We start from the raw sequence: 25,777 nt of genomic DNA, 5'->3' as shown, positions 1-25,777 counted from the left end.
GGGCCCTGTGTTTTCTCTGTCTCTCTTTCTCAATTAGACTGAAAAGGATGGGAAAAAAAATAAAATAAAGCCTCCCCTATTCATGCAGTATTGTAAGGCTTTGGAAGTTTTTTTTTTTTTTGCTTATTGCTCACTTCTAGGCAGGATGTTTAGTAGTCCTACAAATGATAGCTTTTAATTTAAAAGACAGCCTGAGTCGTTGCTAGTCTCAAGGTGTTGTTGAGAAAAGTCTCTCTTCAACTGAAAATAAACGTATTGGGTAAATCTAACTGCAGTCTTTATGGCAAGATCATAAACTACAGTGATCTATTTTTGCGTCCTCAGAACAGAAATACCCGTCTAATATCTATCCTTATATATAAACACGCGCAGTCATGTGAGTGGGGAAACTGACGAAGCAGAGAGAGAGAGAGAGAGAAAAAAATAAATAAACCACTTCTGTTCAGGCACCTTCACGGACAGCTCCTACACTGTAAACAGAGGGCCTTCAGGTAAGGCGCATGTTTCGTATTTCCTCCTTGCGCAGCTGCCCGAGTCATTCTCCAAACTGTGAAAACACCGGTGTCCTGCTGAAATGGTATTTTCTACAGATTAGCGAAAGCGTCTTGCTCTTCCTCCTCCTGCCGAGCGCCTACTACACCCGCCGTAAACGCCTGTCATGTTCATGTCAGGCGTGCGTGTTTCGTAGTCACGTCGCTAGCGTGTTGCTCGCGTTGGCCACGAGACTCCTTCGCCACGATGTTTGTGACAAACGTGGCGTTTTGAAAGTATGTTTTCCGCTTTCAGCACGAAGTTTAATTAAGTGTTTTAGCTTTCAGAGTGGCAACGAACAGCCCCGATAATGACGTCCCAACGGAGCGGCGCTGAGTGACCGGCAGACCAAACTCCATTCAAAATTATGGCGATTTAACGACAAGCTGTCTTGCGTTAGTCTTCATATCTCACCTACAGTTCCCCGTAGATCATTTCCTTTTGTTTCTTTTAATGATTACTCATCTGTATATAAAGTGAAGTGCGTGGATCAAATACACGGTTTCTTTCAACATTACTGTAGTTCAGTGAGGTACAATTACGAATTACCACAGGACACTAAAGTGCCATATTTTGGGGGGAAGTTTGGTGGGACTGTTCATAGACAAACCTATGATATTTCTTGGAAGTAGCTGTAAAGCAGCTTTATTTGGTGGGGGGGGCGGGGGTGAACTCAGAGCAGATGATACAAATTGAATGAAGATTAAGTGAAAAAGTATATTTAAAGATATATATATATATATAAAGAACATATTGCTCTCAATCTTATTCTCATACTGTTAAAGAATGAGACGGACACGTGTCCTTTTCAGTGTCCGTCTACTTTGTTTTTAAAGTCCCAAGCGAATAATTACAATTTTGTTTTAATTGAATCAGGAATGTATTTAATTATTCTATAAAAACACCCAGTTTAAAGGGATTACAGCCTGAGTGCAGGGCTTTTACAGATATTTTGGTTATGTTGGTTAATTTGGTAGAAAATGTTTGGCTGAACTCCGGAAGCTGTTCATCTTATTTAAATAGTCAGCACTCTGTCAAACGTTTCACCTTTCGTTACTTGTAGTCACTCGTCACACCCCCGAAGATGACTGACAGCTGAAACAGCGGTGGCATGTGCTGTTTGACAAAGTGTAACATCTTGTTGTTTCCTGTGTTATTCAACTCCCGTTGCATGATTGGGATTACAGCTCAATAAACATTTACTTGTTGTCATATCTTGGGCCGTATTGACAGTAAAATCCCTTTATATCCGGAGCGGAGGCCATCACACCCAGAACGTGTGCTGATGTATGATGACACCTGGGCTGTCGACCCTCTTGTGTCCCTTTGTCCTCTCGTGCTCAGTTAAATGACCTCGTGGAGGAAATGGGTGATCATGCAAACAGATAAGGCCCCTGGTACCTGTTGACCACAGTCAGAACCTCCTAAATCAGGACCCTCTGACACAGTGCTCCATCAGTGCCTGCCTCAATGACACCCACAAGGCATTGAGCCCTTATCTGCAGTGGCCCCTGCTTAGCATTCACGCCATTCACGTGAACAATGCTACCTCTTCCCGCTCATTGGATCTGTGATTGGCAGTGGGTGTTGGTGCACTTGTGTCTGACTTCAGCCTCTATCTGACGCTGGGCTGTTTATCCAGTCCAGATACCCCCGTCAAGACACAATAACGGGCGTGTGTCTTCCTCGCCACTTCCCCTGCTGTTTTTCTACCCAGAGTTTTATAATGGACCTCGTTCTCTATTTGGTCACATTGGTTTCCTCCTCAGAAGGCTCTGTATTAGTCAGGGGGAGGGGGAATGCACAACGGCTGACTACTGGTCGTAGAGCCGGCTCGCCACCCACCGACAGGCCAGCGGGTTGGAAATGCCATCGTGGCCAGACGGTGGAAAAAAAGAGAAACGGCAGATGAGACCTTTGCCTTTGACAAACGGCAGAATAGCTGAGGTATGGTGGAGCAGCCACAGACGGGAGTATTAGCAAATGTGATTCAGAAAAGAGACATTATTGGTTTGACGGGCTAAAAAGTTGGTATTTCATTGGAAGGCATATCTAGAATGGAGCTCTTGAGTTATGTGTAATCTACTTTGGGTTTTCATCGTGCAGCTCAGATCTCATATTTGATGAGGCTGATATCAGAGCACGGGATCTCGGGATCCCATGCCTCCATAATGGCTCCTGTGAAGCCGGGGCATTATAAAGCTTCTATAATAAACCCCTGTGATCAGTATATCCCTCCCTCACTGCTCTTATTTGTGAATGGTCGAATTTGACAAGGGGGCAGCTCAGGTGGGTAGCTGCTGATCACATGATACCAGGACTAAGCGAGGAATGTGGACAGGACCCCCCCCCCCCCCCCCTCCTCCCCGCCCACCCCTTACCGTCACTCAAACCCTCCCCACCCCCCCAACTTTGATGCCCCATATCATAACGAATGCTCTCCCCGTCCCCTCCCTCCTTGGAGCCCTCGTATGCGCAGCGATGCCGAGGAGAAGGGAACGAACGGGCGCTGCAGTCGAGGAGGCGTGGGGGCACAGATAGTGGCTGTGTTTGATCTGAAGGTCGCCAGCCCCTTGCCGGTGTTGAGAGATCCTTGGCGGACGAGGCTGGCTCTTATTTAATAACATGAAGGGGAAGCGGACCTTTCTCTCATAATTAGGCCTAATTACCCTGTAGGTGTGGACAGACGGCCCAAGAAGAGACAAACTGCCTTTATCCACGGACTTAGACTCAGATTACCCAGAGCTGTCTTATCTGTTACGGGGCCAGCAGGAGCCTCAGTCCTCCTCTCGTGCCGCTTCCCACTGGCTCCCATGCTCAGCTCAGTTCTATTAATCAGGCCGCCTGATTTATTGCGCCTCGTCCTCGGCACACAGGTTTAATTAGGCTCAGCTACCTGCTCTCTTCTGTGATTCTGAGATTGGTTTTGATTAGAAGAGAAATTTACTGACCTGTTGGGTCCTTTGTTATCTACTGCCCAATCACTTCACGAAGGCTACTTATGTTTATTAAAATGATGCAGTAAATTTGAAAAGAACAGATTACCTGTCCTTGAGGACCTATTAGGTTACATCCTTCAGCATCGACTGCTACTGCTGCACCAGTCAAGTACGTTTGCGTTTACTCGAGATGTTTTCTGATGTGAAGAATACTTGTCTGACAAATGATGTTTGCTCAGCCGCCTCTCTCTGTTAGCGTGGAAGAATTGAAAGGTATTTACAAATAGATTTGAGTGACATCCTGCCACCGTCTTGTTTGTTTACAGTATCTGTCTCCCCCTTCCTGAGCGGCCTGCGTGTTTGTGTTTAGGTTTGTGAGTAGCTCACTTGCAGCCACAACAGCAGACCCATTGTTGGGGGCAGCTCGGTGGCTGGAAATGCTGACGCCTGGAAAATCTAAAGAACGGTCCACTGTGGAAGAAGTGGTGAGTATTATTAACCATCTACCAGTACCAGTAGCCGCCCGCATCCGTTTCAAAACATTGGTACTTGCGTACCGCGCTGCGAACAGATCGGGTCCAGTCTACATCCAGGACATGGTCCAACCTTACACCCCAGCCCGCTCCCTCCGCATCTGCTTCCACCAATCGGCTTGTTGCTCCCTCGCTGCGAGCTAAACACTCTGCAAAATCAAGACTGTTTGCTGTCCTGGCTCCTAAATGGTGGAACGAGCTCCCCAACGACATCAGGACAGCGGAAACTCTGCACATCTTCCGCCGCCAACTAAAAACACACCTCTTCAGACTTTACCTTGAACAGTAGAACTTTAGTAGCGCTTAAAATGACACTTACTGATAGAACTTTGTAGTTTGGCTTTCTTGAAGAAATCGTATTTTCTTGATTCTTGCTGTTCTGGGATTTGTACCCTCATGGTTGAAATGCACTTATTGTAAGTTGCTTTGGATAAAAGCGTCCGCTAAATGAAATGTAACGTAATCTTTTAGATACAAGTTTGGTTTTGCGGTTCTCGAGGCCTGCGCAGTAACATCTCCATCGCTGTCCCCGACTCTTGTCTTTGATTGACAGCGAACTGTAACCGCCGGTGGAACCTTTTTCAGTCCCTGGTCTTTAGACAATGAAACCAGCCATTTTCAGGCTGCTTGGTCCGTGACTCACAGCCTCCATGCAGGCCTGCTGCAAGAGGACAATGGGGGACGCTTAATCCACCTGTTATCAGGGTGAGCCTCCCCCTGTCACACACTTACACAAGCACAGGACTCTGACTCAGGAATGCAGCCTTACCCACCCACTCACAGGAGGAGCAGCTTAACCAATAGACCCTCATAAAAACACTGTTGACATTTTCTGTTTCTGACATTTTCATCATACCACACAAAAACAAGTTTGTACAGTTGTTGGCCGAGTGCTTTCCTGTTGGTTCACCTCAGAGATAGATGTGTTGCACTTATGGTCAATATGTTAAACAATCATACGTTTTAAACCATTTCAAATATATGATTATATACCGTGTTTTTTTTTTGTTTTTTTTTGTCATTATACATTTTCGTTGGCAAACGTGCATTGTGTGTCCCTATGATAGTGGATTTATAGTAAAGCTGGTGGGTTGAGTGTTTCCTTGTTAGACAGTCAGACTGCAATGTGTGTGCTTAATTAGGCAGGCTGGCCAGGGGTCTCTGTCTCTCCGCTTCACAGATTCACATGGACAATTTAACCACTAACCTTCTGAAATGAGCTGCTCCTGAATGCCTTGGGCTCCAGTTTCAGTGTCTGCTGATTGCAGGGAGCAAGGGTTATGATAAGTAAAAGTAGAGGACGGGGGCGAATGCAGTCGGGGGGAGGTTTTGCTTATTAAACACCACATAAAACGCTCTGCAGAAGGTTTAGAAATCGTGCCTTCTCGCGTGTTAGCGTACTTTCAAAGATAATGCTAAAAATAGTTCATATTCATGCAACTCCTCAATATTTCGGCTGAGCAGCCATCGTCTTTAAAACGGCACGAGCTCTCCCAGGTGCACTTTTTCAGGTTCCAGGCATCTTTAAAAACTTGCCGCAGTTCTTTTGTGGGTTTAAAATGTCTCACTTGCTTCTTTTTCTTCATGTAAACCCAGATTGGCTGTGTGACGTTAAGATTAGGGCTCTGTGAAGGCTTTACAATCTGTCGTTGGATGGTTGAAGCTAGTTCTTCATGACTCCGGCTGTATGTTTGGGCTCGTTGTCTCGCTGCCCAATGAATTTGGGACCGATGGTGCTGCTTGATGAGTAGAAATGTAAACATCTGCTCGGTACTATAGTTATCCATGTATGGACTGGGTAAGCTGCAACTGCCCTTCTTGGAATCAATAAAGTTGTCTAAATCTGAATGATAGTGTCGTAGAGTCGTCATGATCACATAGATCTTGTGGAGCTACATATGAAGAAGTTATGATTTGCAGTCTGTCTCTCACGTTAGGTGCACTGTGTATATTTGAGGCCTGAAAAGGTGGGATGCATCATCCTGCATTTAAGAACTTCTCTTTTTTTTTTTTTTTTTTCTGTAAAAATGGTCTAATTGAAATACCCAGACTATTGGCATAAATAGGTTCAAGGCACCTGTAATTTTCAGCATGGAGTTTAGACGTTTGATGGATGGAATGATGTTGGCTATGAGCAGCCAATCACAAAGAGTCAGTCACGTGTGATTGTATTGCAATTTCGCTGTTGAAGCATCATTTCCTCGCAGCATACGTGCAGTCGGGTTGGTTTCCTCATCAGCCCGGCCTACAAAACGACAAAAAAGCCTGAGCTGTTACCTCTGCCTCTGGGACAACGGCTGTTGATCACAAGAGGAGGGAGAAACCTCAATCTGTCTGTTTACTGTAATTAAGCTGTCAGTGGTTGTGATTTATGACGTATTGAGTAAGAGAGGTCTTATCACGTAGACTGGAAGGAGGAAGACGGAAAGAGAAAGAGAGCCACAGGGTTTGTAGGTACAAACAGTACGGAAAATACAGACGGTGCATTAAACACAACTGTCTGTTGTGTGGAGCAGAAAACGGCTTAAAGGCAAAACGGAGCTCTTCTCTGACAGCTTCTGCACAGTGTGCAATAACTAAATGTTCTCTGATGCTTTGACTTGTTTTGCATACACTTGACTTTCATCTTAGTGTGTTCCTCTGAAAGAGTGCAATCAACCTGTTTTGAATTGAAGACTTCTCATTTATAGAGAAGTGCTGCGACCTCATTGGCCTGTTTTTGGTGGAGAAATGTTGTCTGCATCTCAAACTGAGAATTTGCGATCCTTCCACTTTATCACTCTCACCTGTGTTACCGCCACTTGCATCCTACATGGACATGAAATGTGATTCTCTCTTGCAGCGAATGGGATGACTTTGTGCATCCACGCATTGATTGCATGACTGAGGGATGTCTCGTCCTGCTCCGTCCCCAATCTACACCCTGAGGGGGGCTGGCGGCCCCCTCAACACCCTCCACTTTGGCTGCAGCGGAGAGGGCACGCCCCTCCTGTTTTCTGGGTGAGTATTATCTCTTCATCTTCCTCAGGCAGTGAAGATTTGATGAATTAAGTGCTTCATTAAGTCCATGACATATCACGCACACGTAAACAGGTTTATTTTATTTCCTGTCATAAGCAGACATGAAGCCTGCCAATCAGGACTAACTTAAATTATGAAAAGACGTGCAGCGTTTGGATGTGTAAGACCAGCTGTCTCGCCATTTTAGTATTTTCTTACAATTATTTCTCTTTATACTTGTAGAGTAATGTTGGATGAACCGTATGAAATGTGAAGATCTTTTGTGAAGCAACATGTTGGGCTCTGCAGGTCAGGGAAGGGTGCCATCCATGTCTGGAACCTGAACAGCAGGAGGGCGGAGAAGATCGTTGAAGGTCATTCTGGCAGCTCCGTCATCTGGGTCAACACACTGCAGTCGACGGATGCCCTCATCAGGTAAATGTCTCTTAACTCTCTGATAGGATGCCATACTCTGTGTTTTCTTACCAGGGACTTGTAAATGTAAAATATTATTAAATACCAGCATATTTTTTTTTTAAGTGAAAGTCAGCAATAACGTTTTAAAGGTCCCATATTTCATACATTTATGGTGTTTTATTTTGCAGTTTTGGTTTCCCAAAAAATATCAAAATCAATATAGTTTCCCATCTCCTGTTCTTAAGTTTGCATATGACATGAGCGTGAGTTTATGACATCACAAACTTAAGGAAGTCCGGTGGCACAGTTGCTGAATACAGGCTGTGTGTATTTTTTGTGGACACTTCCTCTATAATTGAAAAAGAAATGGAAAGCTGAACTTATATAATATGGGACCTTTCAAATATGCAGGTGATGAATGGTGTAAAATGTAAAAAAAAAAAAAAAAAAAAATGTAAACAAAATTGTAGTAAATAACTGCAGCTTTTGTCTGTATTTGCACTTCCTGTTGGTGGTGCAGTCAGGGACGGGACATGCAGGTCTGTCAGTGGGATCTGAGCGAAGGCCGCAGTGAGTTGGTGGAGTCCGTTTGGACCGGCAGCGTTGGATTCTGTCAGTGCTCCATGCTGGAGACGAGCCCGACCAACTACCTGCTGGCCTTTGCTGGGCAACAGACAGAAGAGGTGAGACATCAGCAGTGAAAACTCGTTCTTTTGTGTGTCAATCCAGATTCCGCCTCCCTATGAGAACATGCTGAGATGTTCTCCAACCCCCCTGCAACCTTTAAAATTCATTATTCAATATTGAATTTAACGTGCATATAAATAACGAATGAAAAGAATGTTACTTCACAGGCAAAAATGTCGTCAAAACTAAAAGATTTTCGTGTTTCCTGTGTAATTTTACGCTTCATTTTTGAGACCAATTGCTTATAACGATGTAGAGAAAACATGAATATTACTTGTTTACTTTTAAGTTCAGCAGAGGGACTTTCCTTGTAAGTAGAACTGATTGATTCTACAACAATACAAATAAAACGGCCAAATCTGAAGCTTTAAATATGTCCGTTGAACCCTCCAGATCAAAGTGTCCCCTGTCGCATGTTGTTCTATGTTCAGCAGGAGGTAACTTTGGAATTTATAGGCAGGTGGGAGTTTGGTAGGTTAGTTGGTTTAAACGCTCTGAGTTGAGTATAATGAAGCAGCCTGTATGAACCTGACCAGACTTGCCAGGCCAGTCTGCTCAATTGACTTTGAGCATTCACTCATTTGTGGCTTTTGATTCTGTTTATTATGTTAGAGGAAAATTGTGTTCCATAGAAACAGTTGTTTTCTCACATCAAAGTCCTGTCATCTCTCCCATATACTGACACCGCTGTGATCCTCTCATTTGATCTGAGCCATGAAAGTCTTGAATCCAGTCAAGTAGCGTCGGGACATTTGTCGTTAGTCAACCTGATATACGTGCACGCAGTTCGCAGCCAGGAACTGTCAAACAGTGATCTAATATAGCATCATTAATAAAGCAGCCTTCTTGTCATGAGCTGGCGTGCACATTGTGAAGACAGGCACTTAATACCAACCACCGGCTTCGGGTTATTAAAGTGACAATCATTGAGTCCTTTTGTTCAAAACGCATAATAGCACTGAGCTGGCACAAGAAAGCAAATGTAATTGTACTTTTCAGGAGGTAGGGAACGAGCACCTTCCTGCTTCTAAAGCTGCTTTGGCTGGTGAAATAGTCAAAGTGTCTGTTTACATTTTTAGTCCTTGACGAGTGGATTTAAAAGGGAAATCCCAGTCCTCATTGCGTACTGGAATGAAATCATTGTTTTTTTCCCCCCTCTGTCTTGTCGTTAATTCTCAACACCCACAATATGTATGTATGGTTTTGTGTGGAGCCAGTGTCTGAGCGGTGAGATCGGATGGGGAGAGGGCAGCCAGCTATTCAGCCATCTTTTATTGCCTCCAGATTCATGTTACTTGCTCCGCTGTGGAGGAGCCACACTTGAAAGGGACAGAGCGGTCACCTGATCCAGTCAAACGTGCCTCCGCTAACCCCGGCCCAGCAGGCCAGGCATCAGGGCGCCTGTGACTCCCGGCACCTCAATAATGCCATTGTCCCAACAGACACAGACAGAAAACACACCTACACACCCATGAAAGACAGACCAAAACAGGCCACAGACGATTTTGTCATTTGGTCTCTCCGCCCCATTCCACAGACAGAACTGGCCAAGACAGATGCTTATCAGGCATCTGTAAGAAAAACACCCACATAAATGAATTCCCTTAAGAAACAATACAGAGGCACTTGCCACAGAGCACGCGCAATGGCATGATTTAGTGCCGCAGGCAAAATACAGGTCAATATTTAGCTATGTAACCAAGAAAACAGACAACAGTTTTCCTTATGAGCTATTTCAGGTGGTTTTATTGTTTACTGCTGACAGTGAGATTGCTGCCAGCAGATTGATGCCACAGCAGAAACGTTAATTAATAGTGTGGGTGTTTTATTTATGGGCAGTTTGATGCCACACAAGAACAGCGATCACCTGAGGCGCAGGAAAGTCCTCAAAGGCCCTCTTTGTCAGGCACGCAGAGGTAAACATGCAGGACAGATGTGGCCTAGTGCTAAAATACAGATCGCTCCCTTAAAGAGCTGTTTAATCTGAGGCCTAATGAGGATGAATATGCGGATCATCAGCGCGGAGGAAGTCGGAGGATCGGGTCCGCATGGCTGTGGGTGCACACTTTATCACCGGCTTCATTAGTCTGTGTATTTTTGATCAGAATCAGTGCCAATGTGTGCAGGAAAACACCACTCATGTCGCCGGGTCAGGCTTTAGCGGGATTTATTGTAGACAGCGGGGCGGCTGCTCTGCACTGATGGATGATACTGTAAGGCTGGTCGGAGGCACGGACAGATTCAGTTTGCAGATTTGTTACTTGAATTCAGAAGAAATCACGACTTGGCAGCCAGCTGGCCGACATGCAGCATATCCGCACAGCTGCACTCTGTGTGTGTGTGTGTGTGTGTGTGTGTGTGTGTGTGTGTGTGTGTGTGTGTGTGTGTGTGTGTGTGTGTGTGTGTGTGTGTGTGTGTGTATATGAAACTTCCTCCTCTAACTGTGGCGTGTTCTCCACAGATCAAGATTATGGAGCTGCCCAGTAAGACCCCGGTCGGCACCCTGGTACCAGACGCAAAGCTGGGGATGGTCATGTGTGTAAAACTGTGGCAGGTAAGCAGGTTCTCAAGTATCATTTGAACAGATATCGTTCAGGTGTTTTTACTTTAACCTTAAACAGTAGCACTGTGTCCTCCAATGCACAGGTCAACAAGTTCACCTCGACAGCCATCAGATTATGTACTTCCTCTTTAATTTCACTCCACTTACCTGCTGCATACTGATTGGCCAGCAGCCCGTGATAACGCAAATAATACATAAGTCAACAAAAATGCACATGTGAGACACGGCACATGATTTACAGCCCAACAACTCGTCCCGGGCCATTTTTCCAAGCGTTTCTTCTCAGCTGGCAGCGAGTCCCTGCACTCTAATTAGAGCGTATGGAAGGGCCGGGGGTTCACAGCCATATATCAGCCTGCAGCTGTGCATCCAATCTGATCCGGGCAGAACGTTTCTGTTTTGTAAATGCTGTCGAAAGTTTTACTTTCCACCCATTAATGAGACCTTGTTATTATTTTCATGGTTAGTTATTATGTCTTTGGGTTTGCGGCTTTGAGGAGGAACTGAATGTTTTTTTTTCTTTTATGACTTTGCATACGTTTTAATGGGCTTTGCCGTTTACAGGCAACAGAAATCAAAACACGGCTTATCATTGTCAACCCAGAGTGAGGCAAACTGCTGGATAGTGCATATTCATTTTTCTATTCCTGTCATACTAATTTGAGTTTTATAAGTCGGATACAAAAGCCATAAAGGTAGCATTGTGTTTTTTTGACAAGTTAAAGTCTTAGTGCCTACTGACATTGTGTTTGCCCATGCGTCCCTTTGATTTCACTGTTGCACCCACCTTTCATCATCTGATTTATGAAGCGACTCAGCGTTGAGTGCCAGGAAACATAATGATCAATTATATCATTATAAATTATATAATATCATTGTAATACAGCACAGGCAGCTGTCTGACTTCAAAGCCGGAGGGCCCAGGTGATTGTAAATCATTTCAGGCCGATTCCTTTCGAGGCCGAGGCATGTTCATCTTTTACGCTGATTGATCTTTTACACTGACTTTCCCAAGCACTGGGGAAGGACTGAAAACCGTGTGTGTGTGTGTGTGTGTGTGAACCTTTCTTTCATTCACTATTGCACACACGCGCACGGGCAAGTTGGAAACACTAACGCACACATTCTGTCAGTCACAGGAGAAAAATCCTCATCTTGTCTTTCACATCAAATGCTCATCTGTTTCCTTAACCTCACACGGCGGGAGGCAGCAGCTGACACGACCATGAGAGAGAGGGTCTCCACCCTGTCTCTCTCTATCACACACACACACACACACACACTCCAGGAAGAAGCCACCGTCAATTATCTCTTCTCTCAGTCTTCCCGCTCACCATCGTTCCCTCTTTTCATTCTCACCGTGGAGACGAGAAGTGATCGTCCTCCTTTGCTTCCAAGACAGACTCACCAACAGATTTATTGTCAGACTTTAAGACCTCTCTGCTGGAGTTTATGGAAACCATTAAATGCTGTGTTAAACAGCACTTTCTTCTCAATTCAGCTTAGAATAATCCCACCCGGCCTTTAGTTCTTATTGCTGGGCTGTGTCTAAAAGGTGACAGAGCTTAGTACCTGATTTATCCGCATCTGATCGGCCGTGAAGCGGTGAACAATGGCGAGTGCGAGGAGGAAGAAAGTGCCTCCACATGTTGGTTTGACTTGTGCGAGGATGCCGGTCTTTGGCCAGGGGGACCCTGGTGATGTATGATGTGCAAGGCTTTTAATGTGAACAGAGGCTGGCGGGGAAAAGGAAATGTTCCTATACAGATATCCATCACTCTCAGCTCATCACCTCGCTGCCTTCATGGCCATGACATCATGGTGGGACGAGGACGAAAAAGCGAAGGCAGCGATTGGTTCCGTATGTTGGAGCGGTGCCTGCCTGAGGCCGGCGGCGGCCACAGCGGCAAACGGGCTGCTCGTCTCAGGGTTGTTCACGATTTGGGCCGGAATTAACTTGCAAAGAAATGACACCGAATATTTATTCGTCTCTTAACTAAATTTACATTATTTTTTTTTATTGTGCATGAGTTTATTTTCTAAAGCGACAGAGCACATTGAACAGAGAAAATGTTGCGAGTGTAAAAGGTTCGTTTTCATGAGTTGTCCTTGGCAGACGTCGGCTAAATAATATAGTAAAATGACATTTCTTGTGAAAACTTGTATGCAAAAGTAATAAATGTGCACAAACGGTTTAGAACACAATCATCAATAAATAGTGTATATTACAGTACAACATATGGTAATTCACTGCCGTCGATAAGTGAGATAATAAGTTTAGAAATCGAAGACCAGTGTGTCTTTGTGGAGCGCTACAGCATCATTTTGTGGGAAATGCTTTCTGCCAATCTGCAACAGTCTATAGATGAGCACTTTGATATTTTTTTTTGTATTTTGTTTTTGTATTTAACTCCTCCTAAATAAATATGGGGCTATTGTAACATTAGGGTGCTTAAAATACTAGTTGGTAACTTAATTCAATCAAAGGCATCCAGAACACAACAGATAAACGACAGTGACAGTAAAAGCTTGTCTAAAAGTTGCTCTTTAAACATAACAACAAATTCTACTTGATTTCAGTATTCATGTTCATGTCATTAGGAAAACGGTAATAACACCGGGTCAGTCCATGTGTCTCAAATCACTATCGCAGACAGAACTGAACTGCTTTAAGGCGGAAGCTTTCCCTCCTCACTGTGACAGCCATCATCGTCAACACGCACAAGAAACTCTCCCACATCAGCGATTTAATCTTCCTACAGGTTGAGATATGACAAATTTCGCTTTGTTTTCGAGAAGACGTTTCTCTTGTGATGTTTAAAATCTTCTAAAATCTTTTCTTGTTTCATAAACTTATGGAAAAACTGTTTGGTAAAGATTTACAAAAATGATTTTACTCTCAATGACGAGCGTTGAAGTGCCTGTAGTCTAGAAAGTCTACATACTTTGTAGGCAAGATTTGATGCAATCTGAAATGATTAAATTGAGCTACAGGGGAAAAAAATATTTGTATAAAGTTCAAGACGCTGAAAAATGTAGGAAAAACAATTGATCAGTTTATCAATTAGTTCATCAACAGGAAACATTACATAATTTGTGATTCTGAATTTTAAGGATTTTAAGTTTTTCTTTTGTGATAATGAAATGAATGTTTTTCAGACCGATGGTCAGACAAAACACGCGATTTGACGATGACACTTAAGGTTTGTAGAAAATGGTGGGATATAAAAAAAAGCTTGTTTCACTTTTATTGATCAAGGAGTTAATGTGTTGATTGATGAAATAATATGCACATTAGTTGACAGTGAAAACAAGAGATGAGATCAGCGTTTGTGCAGTTGGTCTGTTTTAAGTTTAAAACTCAGAGGAGTAAAACTCACTTTAGGTTTAATTGTTGTAGTGTCACAATAGGTTTCATTTTTTTCTTTACTTTGGGTTGACTCGACAGTGTTTTTAAACCTCCCCACCAAGTGTGTGTTTTGTAGAAGAAGAGAAAAAGGAGGAAAGAAACTATACAGGATTAAAAGTATACAGGGGCAATCATTGATACAGCACACTAGATAAAGTTAGATAGAAGTTAGATCATATTTAAATTGAGCCTGCTCTGGAAATGCTACCAAGAATATGTTTTCAATCGAGATTTGAAGTGAAGTTGATGACCTGATCTGGAAGATGAGGCTGGTCCAAAGTTTTAGAGCTGCCACTGAAAAAACCCGGTCACCCCGAAGTACCATCTTGAATATTGGAAAAGCTGCCGGGCTAATGATATGAGCGAGGAGAGTGGGGAGGGTTGTCGGGGATGCAACAGGTCTGACCGAAACATCCGGGCTGCTCAATTTTAAGCAGCAAAATTTTAAAAAGAAAACATAAACTCGTTCGGAAATACAGATATGAAAACGTGGCAGAAGTTAATATTACCGGTTTGTTATTACCGGTTTCACCCAGACTAGTTGCCATCCTAGAGAAGACATAGTTTCCTCCTCTGGTCCTGCACCTCCAGCCAGCTTCCATCCATCCGTCTCTCCAGCTGTTCTTTGGTGATGAATCTCCTCCCAGAGCCCCGGCCCCTCTCCAGCAGAGAGCCCTCTTGCAGAAAGGCCAATGGAGGATATAATGAATTAGGTGTCCACCCAGGGTTCCCCGACCTCTGACCCATGACATCATCAATCAAGGAGCTCCTACACTTAAGTGAAGCGGTGGGCCCCAAGCCTGGAACGCTTAGCCTGGTCCCTGCCGGCAAGCAGGGGCCACTGATTTTCACTTGTTTTTATTTGTTTTCATAATCCCTTAGTGTTCGTCCTCGCTGATGTGTTTGGAAGGAATACACGACTCTTGTCTATAATTTGTTTAAAGCTGGACGCAGAGAAATATCGAGCGTTAAGTGAGAAGAGGACTACAACGTGGATGAAAAATGACAGGCCTGGCCTCTCCCTGCACATATGGAAAAAATTTCTCCCTCTGCTGCCTTCTGCATGGCACCGTGCTATTTCTGGAGAACCGATGGTATTTTAAAGCTTCGCGTCGTTCCGTCGGCCGGTTTGATGTCTTTTAAGTCGGCGAAAGTTCAAATCGTTACTTTGATAATACTGCAGGTATTTGTAGATTTTGAAGGGGTGTTTTTTTTTTTTTAGGTATGTTGTTTCAAAAGAAGTACGCACACAGAAGATACCGGGATTTCAGGAAAGTGGGATGATGGTGAAATCCGCCCAGATGTTCCTCCTCCTTCCTTTTCCTTCTCTCCGTCAGTCCTTCCTGTCTCCCTTCCAGCAGCGCAAAGACATATGAAGCTACTTTTTATCAGCTCACCTTAATGTTTGCATGTACAGAGGTGATTTACAAGGTCGGCTATTCCTCTTCACAATCTCTGTGTCTGTTTGATTAAACACATTTAAAGGAAGTCAGCGAGGACGGAGAGGTTATCTGTGACTCCAAACAGTGGAAAGGCACCACTTTATCATCCTTTTTAAATCTTTCACTGAGCATTTTGCTCTTTTAAAATGCGTGCAACTACATTTAGTACATGTTGATCTAACTGTTCTTTTTTTTTTTTTTTTTTTACAGAAGTTTATTGTTTGCCCGTTTGTGCACCTGGTTTCATTTCATGTGATTTGAAAGATTTAGTGATGGTTTCACCAGTCGTAAACATTGTGGCTCGATCTGAAATGTCGGCGGGTGAAATGGGGATGAAGCAAGATTGAATGTATAGAGGCTGTTTTTTGAGTTTGTTTGTAAACAAGAGGTGTTTATAAGGCTGAAACAATGAGTAGTTTTAGCTCTATACGTGTTGAGTCCATTGCAGAACATTTCTCTGCATTAATCATTTATAATCATTCCCTGGATCCTGTGTCCCTATTGTGAGAACTTGCTGCTGTTTATTATTATTTTTAGGTGATTGTAAGACATTTTTATGTTGTTTTTGAATCAAAACAATATTGAAAGGAGGAGCTACTATTGGTATTTTTTTTTATTATATTAGTTACAGTTTATATAATTGTGGTCAAATTTGTTTTAACTTTCTATTTGAATTTTGTTTTTATTAGTCAAGAGACTCTAAATAATAGTAAATAAGATTGTTATTGTCACAATTTTATATTTATAGGCAAGCTTATAGGTTTTCCCTGACATAAATAACTACTACACTTATTTTTTTTCAATTGGATCTTTTTGAAATTAAAAATCAAATATTCTCACTATTTTGTCAAATTGTCAAAAACAAGATTATTTTCGAGCCATTTTGCTAATTGCACACTTTAAAATGGAGCAAATTGTAGTAGGATGATAGTTGCAACTTCCAGCATCAAAACATAAAAAAAGGTTCATAAAAATAAAAGAAATTGAACACATTAAGGGAGAATGAATCCAAATATTAAAAAAAATAAACCTAAACAATGTAAAAAGACTTAAATAAAACAAGTAAAAAAAAAAATTTTTTTTTTTAAAAGTCCCCTTGAAGAAAAGCAGTATTTTTTTCAGCGTTATTTATCTGCCCTGGCTGCGAGGCCTGTGGCTCAGTAATATAGATGAGGAGCAAAGTGAGGAGTGGTGTAATGGAGTGCTGGAAAGAGAGAGCAGCAGGCTGACGAATGGACCTCGCAGCGTCTCCCCGAGTGTCAGCGGGAGCTTCCAGGATGATAACCTCTGCTCCTCTCGGCTTCCAGCCGCCACACCGCCGCGCCTTCTGCGGTTTTTACCGCACAGCTCTCACCCCACATCTTAACTCTGTATTCCCTCTCCCCATCTCGCCGTCCCTCCTCCCCGTCTCTTATCATCCCTCCCTTTACTTTTCCCAGCCGGACTCGGGTCCCGGACCTCTCCTGTTGGCTGGATACGAGGACGGTTCCCTGTTGCTGTGGGACGTTACCCAGAGGTCCAAGTTGAGCCAAGTCAAAGCCCACCCCGAGCCCGTCATGTGCCTGACCTTTGACACGGAGCGTCTGAGGGGTGTGTCGGGCTCCTCGGAGGAGAAACTCTCCTCGTGGATGCTGGACGGACAGAAGAAGCTGCAGGTCAGCAGAGGACGAGCTTACAGTGGGCAGTAGTGTTGTCTAGTCATGTGGTTTCCAACCTTTTTTTTTTTGGTCTAATAAATCCCCATCTAAAGTGAACCAATTTACCCTCTCAACTACACCACCCATCATCTTCTAAATGTGTTTATTTGAGGTCAAGTTTACATTTGAACTATAACCTTAAAATGACTTATTTATACGTTACTGTTTTCTAACTATCTCCATTCCCTATTTTTTTTTTTAAATCTTTTTCCAAGTGCTTATGCCATTACTTCTATCTATTTCGATTTGTCCATTATTTGTAGCCTTTTCACCATTTTCCAATGCTTAAAACTAACTTTTTAGCTGTTCATCCTTTATTTACAGCTTTTTATTTACATTAGTAGCACTTTACTTTTAGAAATATGGCCTTAATCCTAACTTTTTAACCACTTTTCCTCTCATTGAAAAATCACAGCATTATACTGTTCAGGTGTTACAGCTTATTCAGTGATTCTTTTTTTAAATTTTATTTTTTTTATCAAATTTTGATAAAATAATGAGAGCAAAATTTCCCAAATTAGTTAGTCATTTTAGTTTTATTTAAAAATGTCCTCTTGAGTACCGTTACTGTTGTTTGGCTTGCCATTATGATCCATGTTGGTTATTGAAGTGCCCCTGTTTGAGTTCCTGAAAGCCCCCTACCTGCTAACTAATTGTTGCACAAGAGAGTCGACAAAACCCCATAAAATGTTATTTAAAAAAAGAAAAGGTAATGGAGGAGATGGGAGCAGAGGAGTGTTGCCTTTCTCCAGTCTCCCTTGGAAAACATTGGGGGCCAAGAGGAAGAGGCTCAGCGGTGCTCCAGGGGCCATAAATCAGCTGCTGGTTACACAGCGTTGGCAGGGCTAGGGGCCAAGGGCCGGGCTATGGCTGTCACTCCAGAGTCTAACCACCCACGTACACCCTGACACATAGTGACACATTCAGCCTGGATAATATGTTCCAAATATCAGTGATTACTTCACTGAAAAAACACACGCAATCCCACTTATTATTCTAATAGGAATAAATAGGAATATCCATGTGTACTTTATTCATTTAGCAGTTAAAAAAAACAACCCAATACAACATTATTAAGATGCATACTTACGTTGGACCACAATGCATACGGCATCTCACATACATACATACATACCCCCTGGGAGTGATCCCAACTCTACACTAGAGCCCATGCCAGAGCATCTTTTGCCACACCAAAAGAGATCACAACAGCTTCGTCCCATAATTCATTTTACATAACAGCTAGCGCTTCACAGACTTAATGCCTCATTTGAAGCTGTATTTTCTTTTGATTTCATGAGCAAAAGGGAATGCTCCCATTTTTCAGCCAACCCCCATGAATCAGAGCTCGGAGCGGAACCTGAGGCTGATATAGTACACTCCTGCTCAGTGAAGGGGTATTATTCTTTCCAAGGCTTTTTACAAATGAATGCTTGAATTAGAAATATTTGCAAAGCCCCCCCCCCCCTTTTTCTTTTTTCTTTTTTAACCCCAAATACGCGTTTAGAAAAAAAAAACACTACGAAGGATTTGATTCGATGTACCGAAAACAGGGGGAGATTGGTTATTTGGTTTATTTTGCTCAAGCAACAAAATATTGATTCAGCATGTAATCCAGGATGAGGATGACAGGAAAAAAGCACAAGGAGAGGGGAAAGGATCCAACAGGGGCTTTTAAATTATTCTGAAGTGCAGCTCAGTGTGACGTCCAGACAGCTATCCTCAGTTCTTCCCACAAAAGTATTTTTGTGTGGCCGGAGTAAAGGGGGTGGGGGTGGGGACATGCCGGGTGGTGGACCCGGGCCCCGGGTCCTGACGGACGACCCGCGAGAGGTAATAAAAATATCAAAACCTTGGAGGCCCCCTTAACCAAACAAAAAACACATCTGCTGTAAAGGGAACAGTAGTTCACAGTGGGAGGCTGCAATAAAGGCTGAGGAGGCTGTAAGTGCCACAGCATCCCACTTCCCACAAATTGCCCCTGCGATGGACACAGTCCAGTGTGGCGTCGTGGAGCTGGCTGGCAAGGCAGATAGATACATTTTGGGAAATGGAGGGGAAACTGAACGTGACACAACACAGCGCAGTTATGATTTAGTGAAGCTGAACAGCTGTGAAGTGAGTTTATCAAGGCCAGATAAAGACAGACAGCCTCAGGAATGGAGGTTAATGTGTTACACATGGATCCCAGAGGCCTTTATCTCCCGTTTGACCCGGCTGGCCCTGATATCATTTCACAGTAATGAAGCATCATCTTTTTTGCACTTATTTATTTATTTATTTATTTCCCCCCCCCCCCTGCTTTCCTTCTACTGTGCATTTTTTGGGGGGGACTGTGCCGGGGTGAGACTACGAGGGCGTGGGCGTGAGGGTTTACAAGCTGTTAAGCCAGACGGACGTTTATTTAGGCGGCCACTCAAAATGCATTGACAAGTGCAGTGACGGGTTTTCTTCAGGAGAAAGAAAGAGACAGAGGTCGCGGACCGGAGGAAGAGAAAGAAGGTACAGACAGAGGAAGATTAGCAGTGTAAATCAAGCATGGCTGACAGCAAAGCTCTTTCTCAGACTGATGACAGTTCTCTACAGGTGGAAGTCCAGCAATGTTTAAAACATCCACGCTGCGTCCTCGCAGCAGTCACCTGCAGGGTGTCTTCACCCGTCAGCCAGTCCTGACGTGACCTGACTCAAAGGTCACGTCTCAACCTCAGTCTGATATACGACTGATGTATGAGCTGCTGTTATAAAAATGCTGACTTTTAAAAACGTTTTTATATATATATATATATTTGCGTGTGTGTGTGTGTATATATATATATATATATTTGTGTGTGTATATTGTGCACTCCTCCTCCTTTTTTCTCAATGGGACTGCTCAACTGCGTGACACATCCATCTCCTGTCAGCCTCAGCCAGGCTCGAACAGGCAAGGTGACAAAAGGCTGTAATCTCCCCGCTGCCGAGTGTGATTCAGGGACAGGGCGTGTCAGAAAATACCAGCGAAAAAGCCTCCCAGCCGCTCGGCTCGAGTGAGTGAGCGATGATGGGACGTTTCAGTGGATCAGCGTGAACACCGAGATTGGTGCCAAGGCTGAGGTTTAAGACGGGCGGGCGGGGGGAGGGGGGCGGGGGGGCGGGGGGTGGAATAGCGGAGCACGACTTGAGTGAAGCCTGCCAAGCGGACGTTCCCCTTTGAACGTGGGCCGTGTCGGCGAGATGCTACGAAAAGAGGATCTCGAAGTGTGAGTTTGTGTTGGATCTGTCGCAGACACACAGACGTGTGTGTGCGTGTGCGTGTGTGTGCGTGTGCGCGCGCACGTGTGTGTGTGTGTGTGTCTGCGTGCTGTAACACAGACCAGGAAGGAGTGTTCCAACAAAACAAAAATGAATGATGAAACCCGAAGAAGGAATCTCTTGTCTTAAATCTCTAGTAAGGAAGCAAAAAAAGGGGGGAAAGTGGGATGGGGAAATAATAGGAGCCAAAACTCCCCCGTTTAGAGCTAATGGAGATTTCACTACAGAGTGAAACCTGGTTAATGGCAGCACAGGAAGTCAGCTGCATTTTCTTTATTTATTCAACTGTGGTGGGGCCCTACGAGAGCTACAGTGATGCTGCTGGAGAACATCGAATTATAAAAGACCGTTTTCCTTCCCGAGAACAATTAAATACTATGACTTATATTACTAATTATAATTTTTTTTATTGTCTATCAATGTGTTGGTTGCTTTTTTTTTCAGTTGCTTAGTGGTTTTTGAAATCATTAAGAACCCAACGTAGCAATTTCAGATTTTTCTCTGAATAACGATCTGAAATCCAAAGATAATCCGTTTACGATACGCTAAAACATTATACGATATACTTTATTGTCCCGATGGGGACATTTTACTGGAAGACAAGCAGATCACAGAAAACAAAGAAACAGTCGAGCGGCAACCAGTATGTTTTTGCAAGTTTTGCTCGAAGCATTAGTTTGACATTTTTTTTAGAAAATGCTTCTGTCTCTTTGCTGAGGAGATTGTTATCTCGCTCATGTGTGTAGAATATATATATATATATATATATATATATATATATATAGATATCTATATATATGAAGCCGCTGCTTGGCTTCACACAAAGATTAAAGTCAGGGAAACATGTTGTTGGCTCTTTACAAGATGCCAAATTCAATCTTTGAAAAAACTGACTTTAAATTATTTGAATGGTTTTCAAAATGGATTAATGGTCTCACTGATTCAAATTATTATCCATTGTATTCTTATTTCTTACACTGCCAGGTTAATCTAGATTTGAACAGATGCTTTATGTGACCAAAAATAATGTTAGACTCAGGCTGGAGCTAATATTTCATTTCATGATTAACTAATTTGTTGTTGTTGGGTTTTTTTGGTGATAATTTGATGCATTAGTCTATAAAATAAAAGAAGAATGTAGAATTCAGATCAGACTTTTTTTTAAACGCCACAGTGATGCCTTAAAATGTGATGTGGAATTTTGATTTGACAAATGACCTGAAACAATTAATTGAATCTCATAATTGTTGGTTTTTACTTTCCTGTTTATTACCTAATCAATTAATCACCTAATTGTTTCAGCGCAGTTGCCTTCAAACACCAGCGCCACATGAAATCACAGAGTAAACACTGATCACTGGAACCGGCAGAGCTGCACATGAGCATCATTCATTTTAACCCGCTGCACGAGACAAACCTCCTTTCTCACCACTTTTTCTCTCCACTTTCTCAGACAGAAAGTAAAAACAATTAGCCGGCCGGCCTCGCTGAATGACCATTACTCCGTCATTAGCCGTTTACTGCTTTCAACTGACCCTTTAATGAAACAAATGCCTTTTCCTGACACAAACTATGGGAAGCAAAACAAACAAAAACAGACACTTAAACCCATCATGATCAGGCCTCTAATGCAAACCAGATGCAGAGAGGTAGGAGCATACCAGATTCTTGAGGTAATAACAAAGCTCCAAACAATCTTTCACCCCCTCCCCCCCCCCCCCACCCCACCCCCCTCGCCAGTTTTCTTTGTATCTGGCTTGTTTGTTCTGCACCACCACACTGTTTCATCCCACTTGTACCAGCGATGATGGTTTGATTAAACCCCCCCCCTCCCTCCCTCCTGCCCCCCCCAAAAAAGGTGAAATCACATCACTGTCTGTTCTGAACTTTACTTTTTCTCGCTGTTGTGATCAATGACATTCCTCCCGGCTCTCTTTTTCTCTCCCTTACATTCCACTTTATCCACTTGGGCTCTGAGTACCTGGCTTATATCTTCCACATGCAGCTCGTGGACGGTTCCTGCCCGGAACAGGAGCATGCAGATAACCACCCCCCCTCCCCACACACACATACACACACACACACACACCACCACCACCACCACCATCACCATCACCCAAGGCCATTAGTCTCCCCAGACACAACTTATGAAGTCAATTTTACGCTGTCCAGTTTGATTTCGGCTCCCATATCCAGATGTTTGCGTCCCATCTAGCGACCCAGCGGAGATCCCAGCTCGAGCACGTTCGCTCCCCTGGAATGCCCACCGCAGCCGGCCCTTTTTTTAGATAGTGATCTTAGCTGCCATTCATTATAATATGTCAGAATCTTGCCCCTTTAGGGAGATTGATGCCGTCCTCGGGACACTGTAGATCACAGGGAGACGGGGCTGTGGCTAATCTTCAGCAGCAGGCGAGCCGCTGCAACGGCGTATTTATCGGGTCTCTTCGCCCGCTGACGAGACCTTTCAGTGCGAATGTAATTCACCCCACAGGCGTTTAAAGCAACAAGGCCTCTGCAAACAAGCGTTTCAGCGAGATGGTCGCTCTCTCTTTCTCACAGACTTGTGACACAGGTAACTCAAAGCCCTGTCATGCTCACAGAATAGGCCTCCCTCCACCCTCTAACTCCAAACCAAATACCGGCACGCAGAGAGATTTACTCGCAGCCCTCGTGCCGTAATGTTTTATGGGAGATGATTGAGTCCCAGGAGTCTACGGCCAGGTTCAACAGACCTCCAGCCTCACACTGGGACCTCAGTCATCAGATCAGCTGATAGCCTCTCCCTGTCAATGTTTGGCTTGGCCACATTTTTCCAAGACGGCAGTGATTTATTAACTTACTGACCTAAATATGACGTTTGGTATTTTTTTTTGTCAGTCTTTTTTTTTTTTTTTGTACGAGCAATTTGGTTTTACATTTCTCAGACAATTACCACAAAGACGCTACTCCTTATTGTAGCTTGCTTCGCATTTTTATGGTCTTCTTTTGTAGGAGTGCTTCTGTAATAGATCCAAATGTGACTCCACGTGCACGTGAGATTCTTGCAAACACCCCGTTAAGATCTTCCTCCTCTTTGTGGATCCACAGCTCCAGGGCGACGTGACGCTGGTCAACTCCGGGGTCTCCCAGCTGTGTATCAGGGAGGACGGTAAGCTCCTGGCATCAGCGGGCTGGGACCACCGGGTGCGGGTGTTCGGTTGGAAGAAGCTACGGCCGCTGGCAGTGCTTCAGTACCACACCGACATGGTGCTCAGCGTGGCCTTCTCCGACCACCAGGACCCCCGACAGAGACTGCTGGCTGCTGGATCCAAGGACCAGCGGATCAGCCTGTGGTCCGTATACAACGAGGGAGGTGGCTCCACTAGCTGAGACTCTTGAGACTCTGGACAGACTTCTGATACTTCAACTGTCACCTGTACTGATGGGATACAGCCCAAGTTTGGTGTTCCGGTTGAGTCGCGGAGACAAAACATGAAAACCTGGCTGGTTCTGAAAAAGAATTCGCAAAGACTCCTTCGACCTCTACACAGTAAAACCTGCAGTATGTTGCAGGATCAGAAATCATCTTCGTGCTCAATTTTTATAACATAAACCATTAAACATTTTACCCCAAGTTATGTTGGTATATATTGACGCCTCTTCCCACTGTTTTATATTTTCATACTAAACACAGACTCAGACATTGATTCTGTGTATTATGTAAAAAAAAAAAAAAATTACGTGTTTTGTTTGGAGACATTTTTAAGTGAGTAATACATTAGTTTGATTCCCCGTATGTAAAAGGTTGGCGACATTCTCCTCCTTTTCTGCTGTCTTTGTGTTCCTGTTTTTAAAACCCCCTGAACAACAACAACAATAACAAACCCCCCCCCGAGGTCGCAGCCTACAAGCTGAAAATGTCTGGAAAAGTTTTGACTTGGATTGGGATCATGCAACAAGACAGGCCTGATTGATTCTTCTTTTTTTTTTAGAAAATATAGACGTCCTGGGCTCAGCGTCGGCCAAAACAATTGGGATAGGTTTAAAAAAAATAATAATAAACAAGCCAGAGCATTTTTTTTTTTCCCCCTATTTGCCTCAAAAATATACACACCAGCAGTGGAGGTCTATTAATGAATGTGAAGATGCATGTTAGGTACGCTTGATTTTAGAACTGACCTCATTTTCTCACAAGATATTTCAGCACTTGTATTTTTTTTTTACATGTAAATGTAATTTGTTAGAGCTGTACCCTCTCTGCTTCCTTCGCTATCAGACCACCTGAAATAGCTTTTAAATAGTTAATTAGGCACCGGTTGTCTTTTCCAGCCCTCCTGTTTGCTGAAGCCGTATGCGGATGCTCTGCGCAGCTATGTGATTGTGTTGACTTATCCGATGGGAGATTTGCTTCAGTGGACGTGAATTTGAGGAATAGGACGCACCTGAGCAGCTATGTAATCCCGTGTTGTTATTCTAGCAGGTTTTTAGCGTCACACGCAGGCCCCGCAGCCCGACCTGAGCTGCATGTGTCAAACAAGGTTAATCACAGCGGGGACGTAGAGAAAAGAGACGTGTTGGTTTAGTGATCAGCTGCTGCACTAACCTGGTCAGCGTGAACTGATTTACTTCTCTTACTACGTGTATCATCTTTACAAATCAGAAACACAACACAACGACCACGCTGAATTGTGTTAAGTTAAAATATTAAATTAAGAATTTTTGTCTCTCTTATTTTGTGCCTTGTTGTAAAAGTCCCCCCCAGAAAATAGAGAGGTGTTTATTTCCCCGTTCACTGTCTCCAGTAATATCTCGGAGTCGATGAGCGGCCTGGGAGCTCCTGTGTTCCAAACAGTGGGCCGAGAGGCTCGGATGGGGGGGGGGGGGGGGAGGGCACGGCTTCAAACGCTCGACGTTCTGCTCCGTAACGGCTTTTTTGTCTCCTGGGATGATCCCGAGTGGAGAAGCTCATCCCGCTGTACAGGAAAGGCCTGAGAAATCAAAGAGGACGGCAAACATAATGGCCACGAATCATTAGCGAGCAGAGGAAAGACGAGGTCATTTGCTGGACAAGCTGCTTTTGCTGTGACGCTACTGTCGTGGAAAATAAATCTGTAACTGCTGGATTGGTGGGTTTTTTTTTTTTTCTTCCAAAGTTATGTTTTGGTTGAATTCTGTTTGTACTCTAAACTTGTTGAAAAAAATAATAAGAAATGTAAGACCTTGCTTTTTGTGTGTGTGTGTGTGTGTGTGGTGATTGTTTTCCTTGTTCCCCGCAGAGCTCCATCC

General features: G+C 43.7%; 1 protein-coding gene across 3 annotated transcripts; it reads left to right on the top strand.

Moving 5' to 3' along the window:
• Positions 1 to 521: 521 nt before the first annotated feature.
• Positions 522 to 25,612, top strand: gnb1l (guanine nucleotide binding protein (G protein), beta polypeptide 1-like). 3 transcript variants are annotated; one of them, XM_069701660.1, is made up of 8 exons: positions 522 to 577; positions 3,841 to 3,955; positions 6,846 to 7,003; positions 7,313 to 7,438; positions 7,941 to 8,103; positions 10,569 to 10,661; positions 16,961 to 17,176; positions 23,600 to 25,612. In XM_069701660.1, exons 3-8 carry the CDS (start codon positions 6,894 to 6,896, stop codon positions 23,879 to 23,881), a joined length of 990 nt encoding a protein of 329 aa, XP_069557761.1. In that variant the 5' UTR covers positions 522 to 577; positions 3,841 to 3,955; positions 6,846 to 6,893; the 3' UTR covers positions 23,882 to 25,612. The 3 variants fall into 3 exon arrangements, with proteins under 3 accessions (XP_069557761.1, XP_069557762.1, XP_069557760.1); XM_069701659.1 differs by having other exon boundaries at positions 561 to 577; positions 3,797 to 3,955; XM_069701661.1 differs by lacking the exon at positions 3,841 to 3,955 and having other exon boundaries at positions 524 to 577.
• The last annotated feature ends 165 nt before the right edge of the window (positions 25,613 to 25,777 follow it).

Source organism: Brachyistius frenatus, unplaced genomic scaffold (assembly GCF_029030835.1).
Source record: "Brachyistius frenatus isolate BFR_SWC_R1_liver_20210118 unplaced genomic scaffold, ASM2903083v1 Contig_37, whole genome shotgun sequence".
Taxonomy (NCBI): Eukaryota; Metazoa; Chordata; class Actinopteri; family Embiotocidae; genus Brachyistius; species Brachyistius frenatus.
Note: the sequence above shows the minus strand (reverse complement) of the source record. Positions and strands in the feature narration are given on the sequence as shown.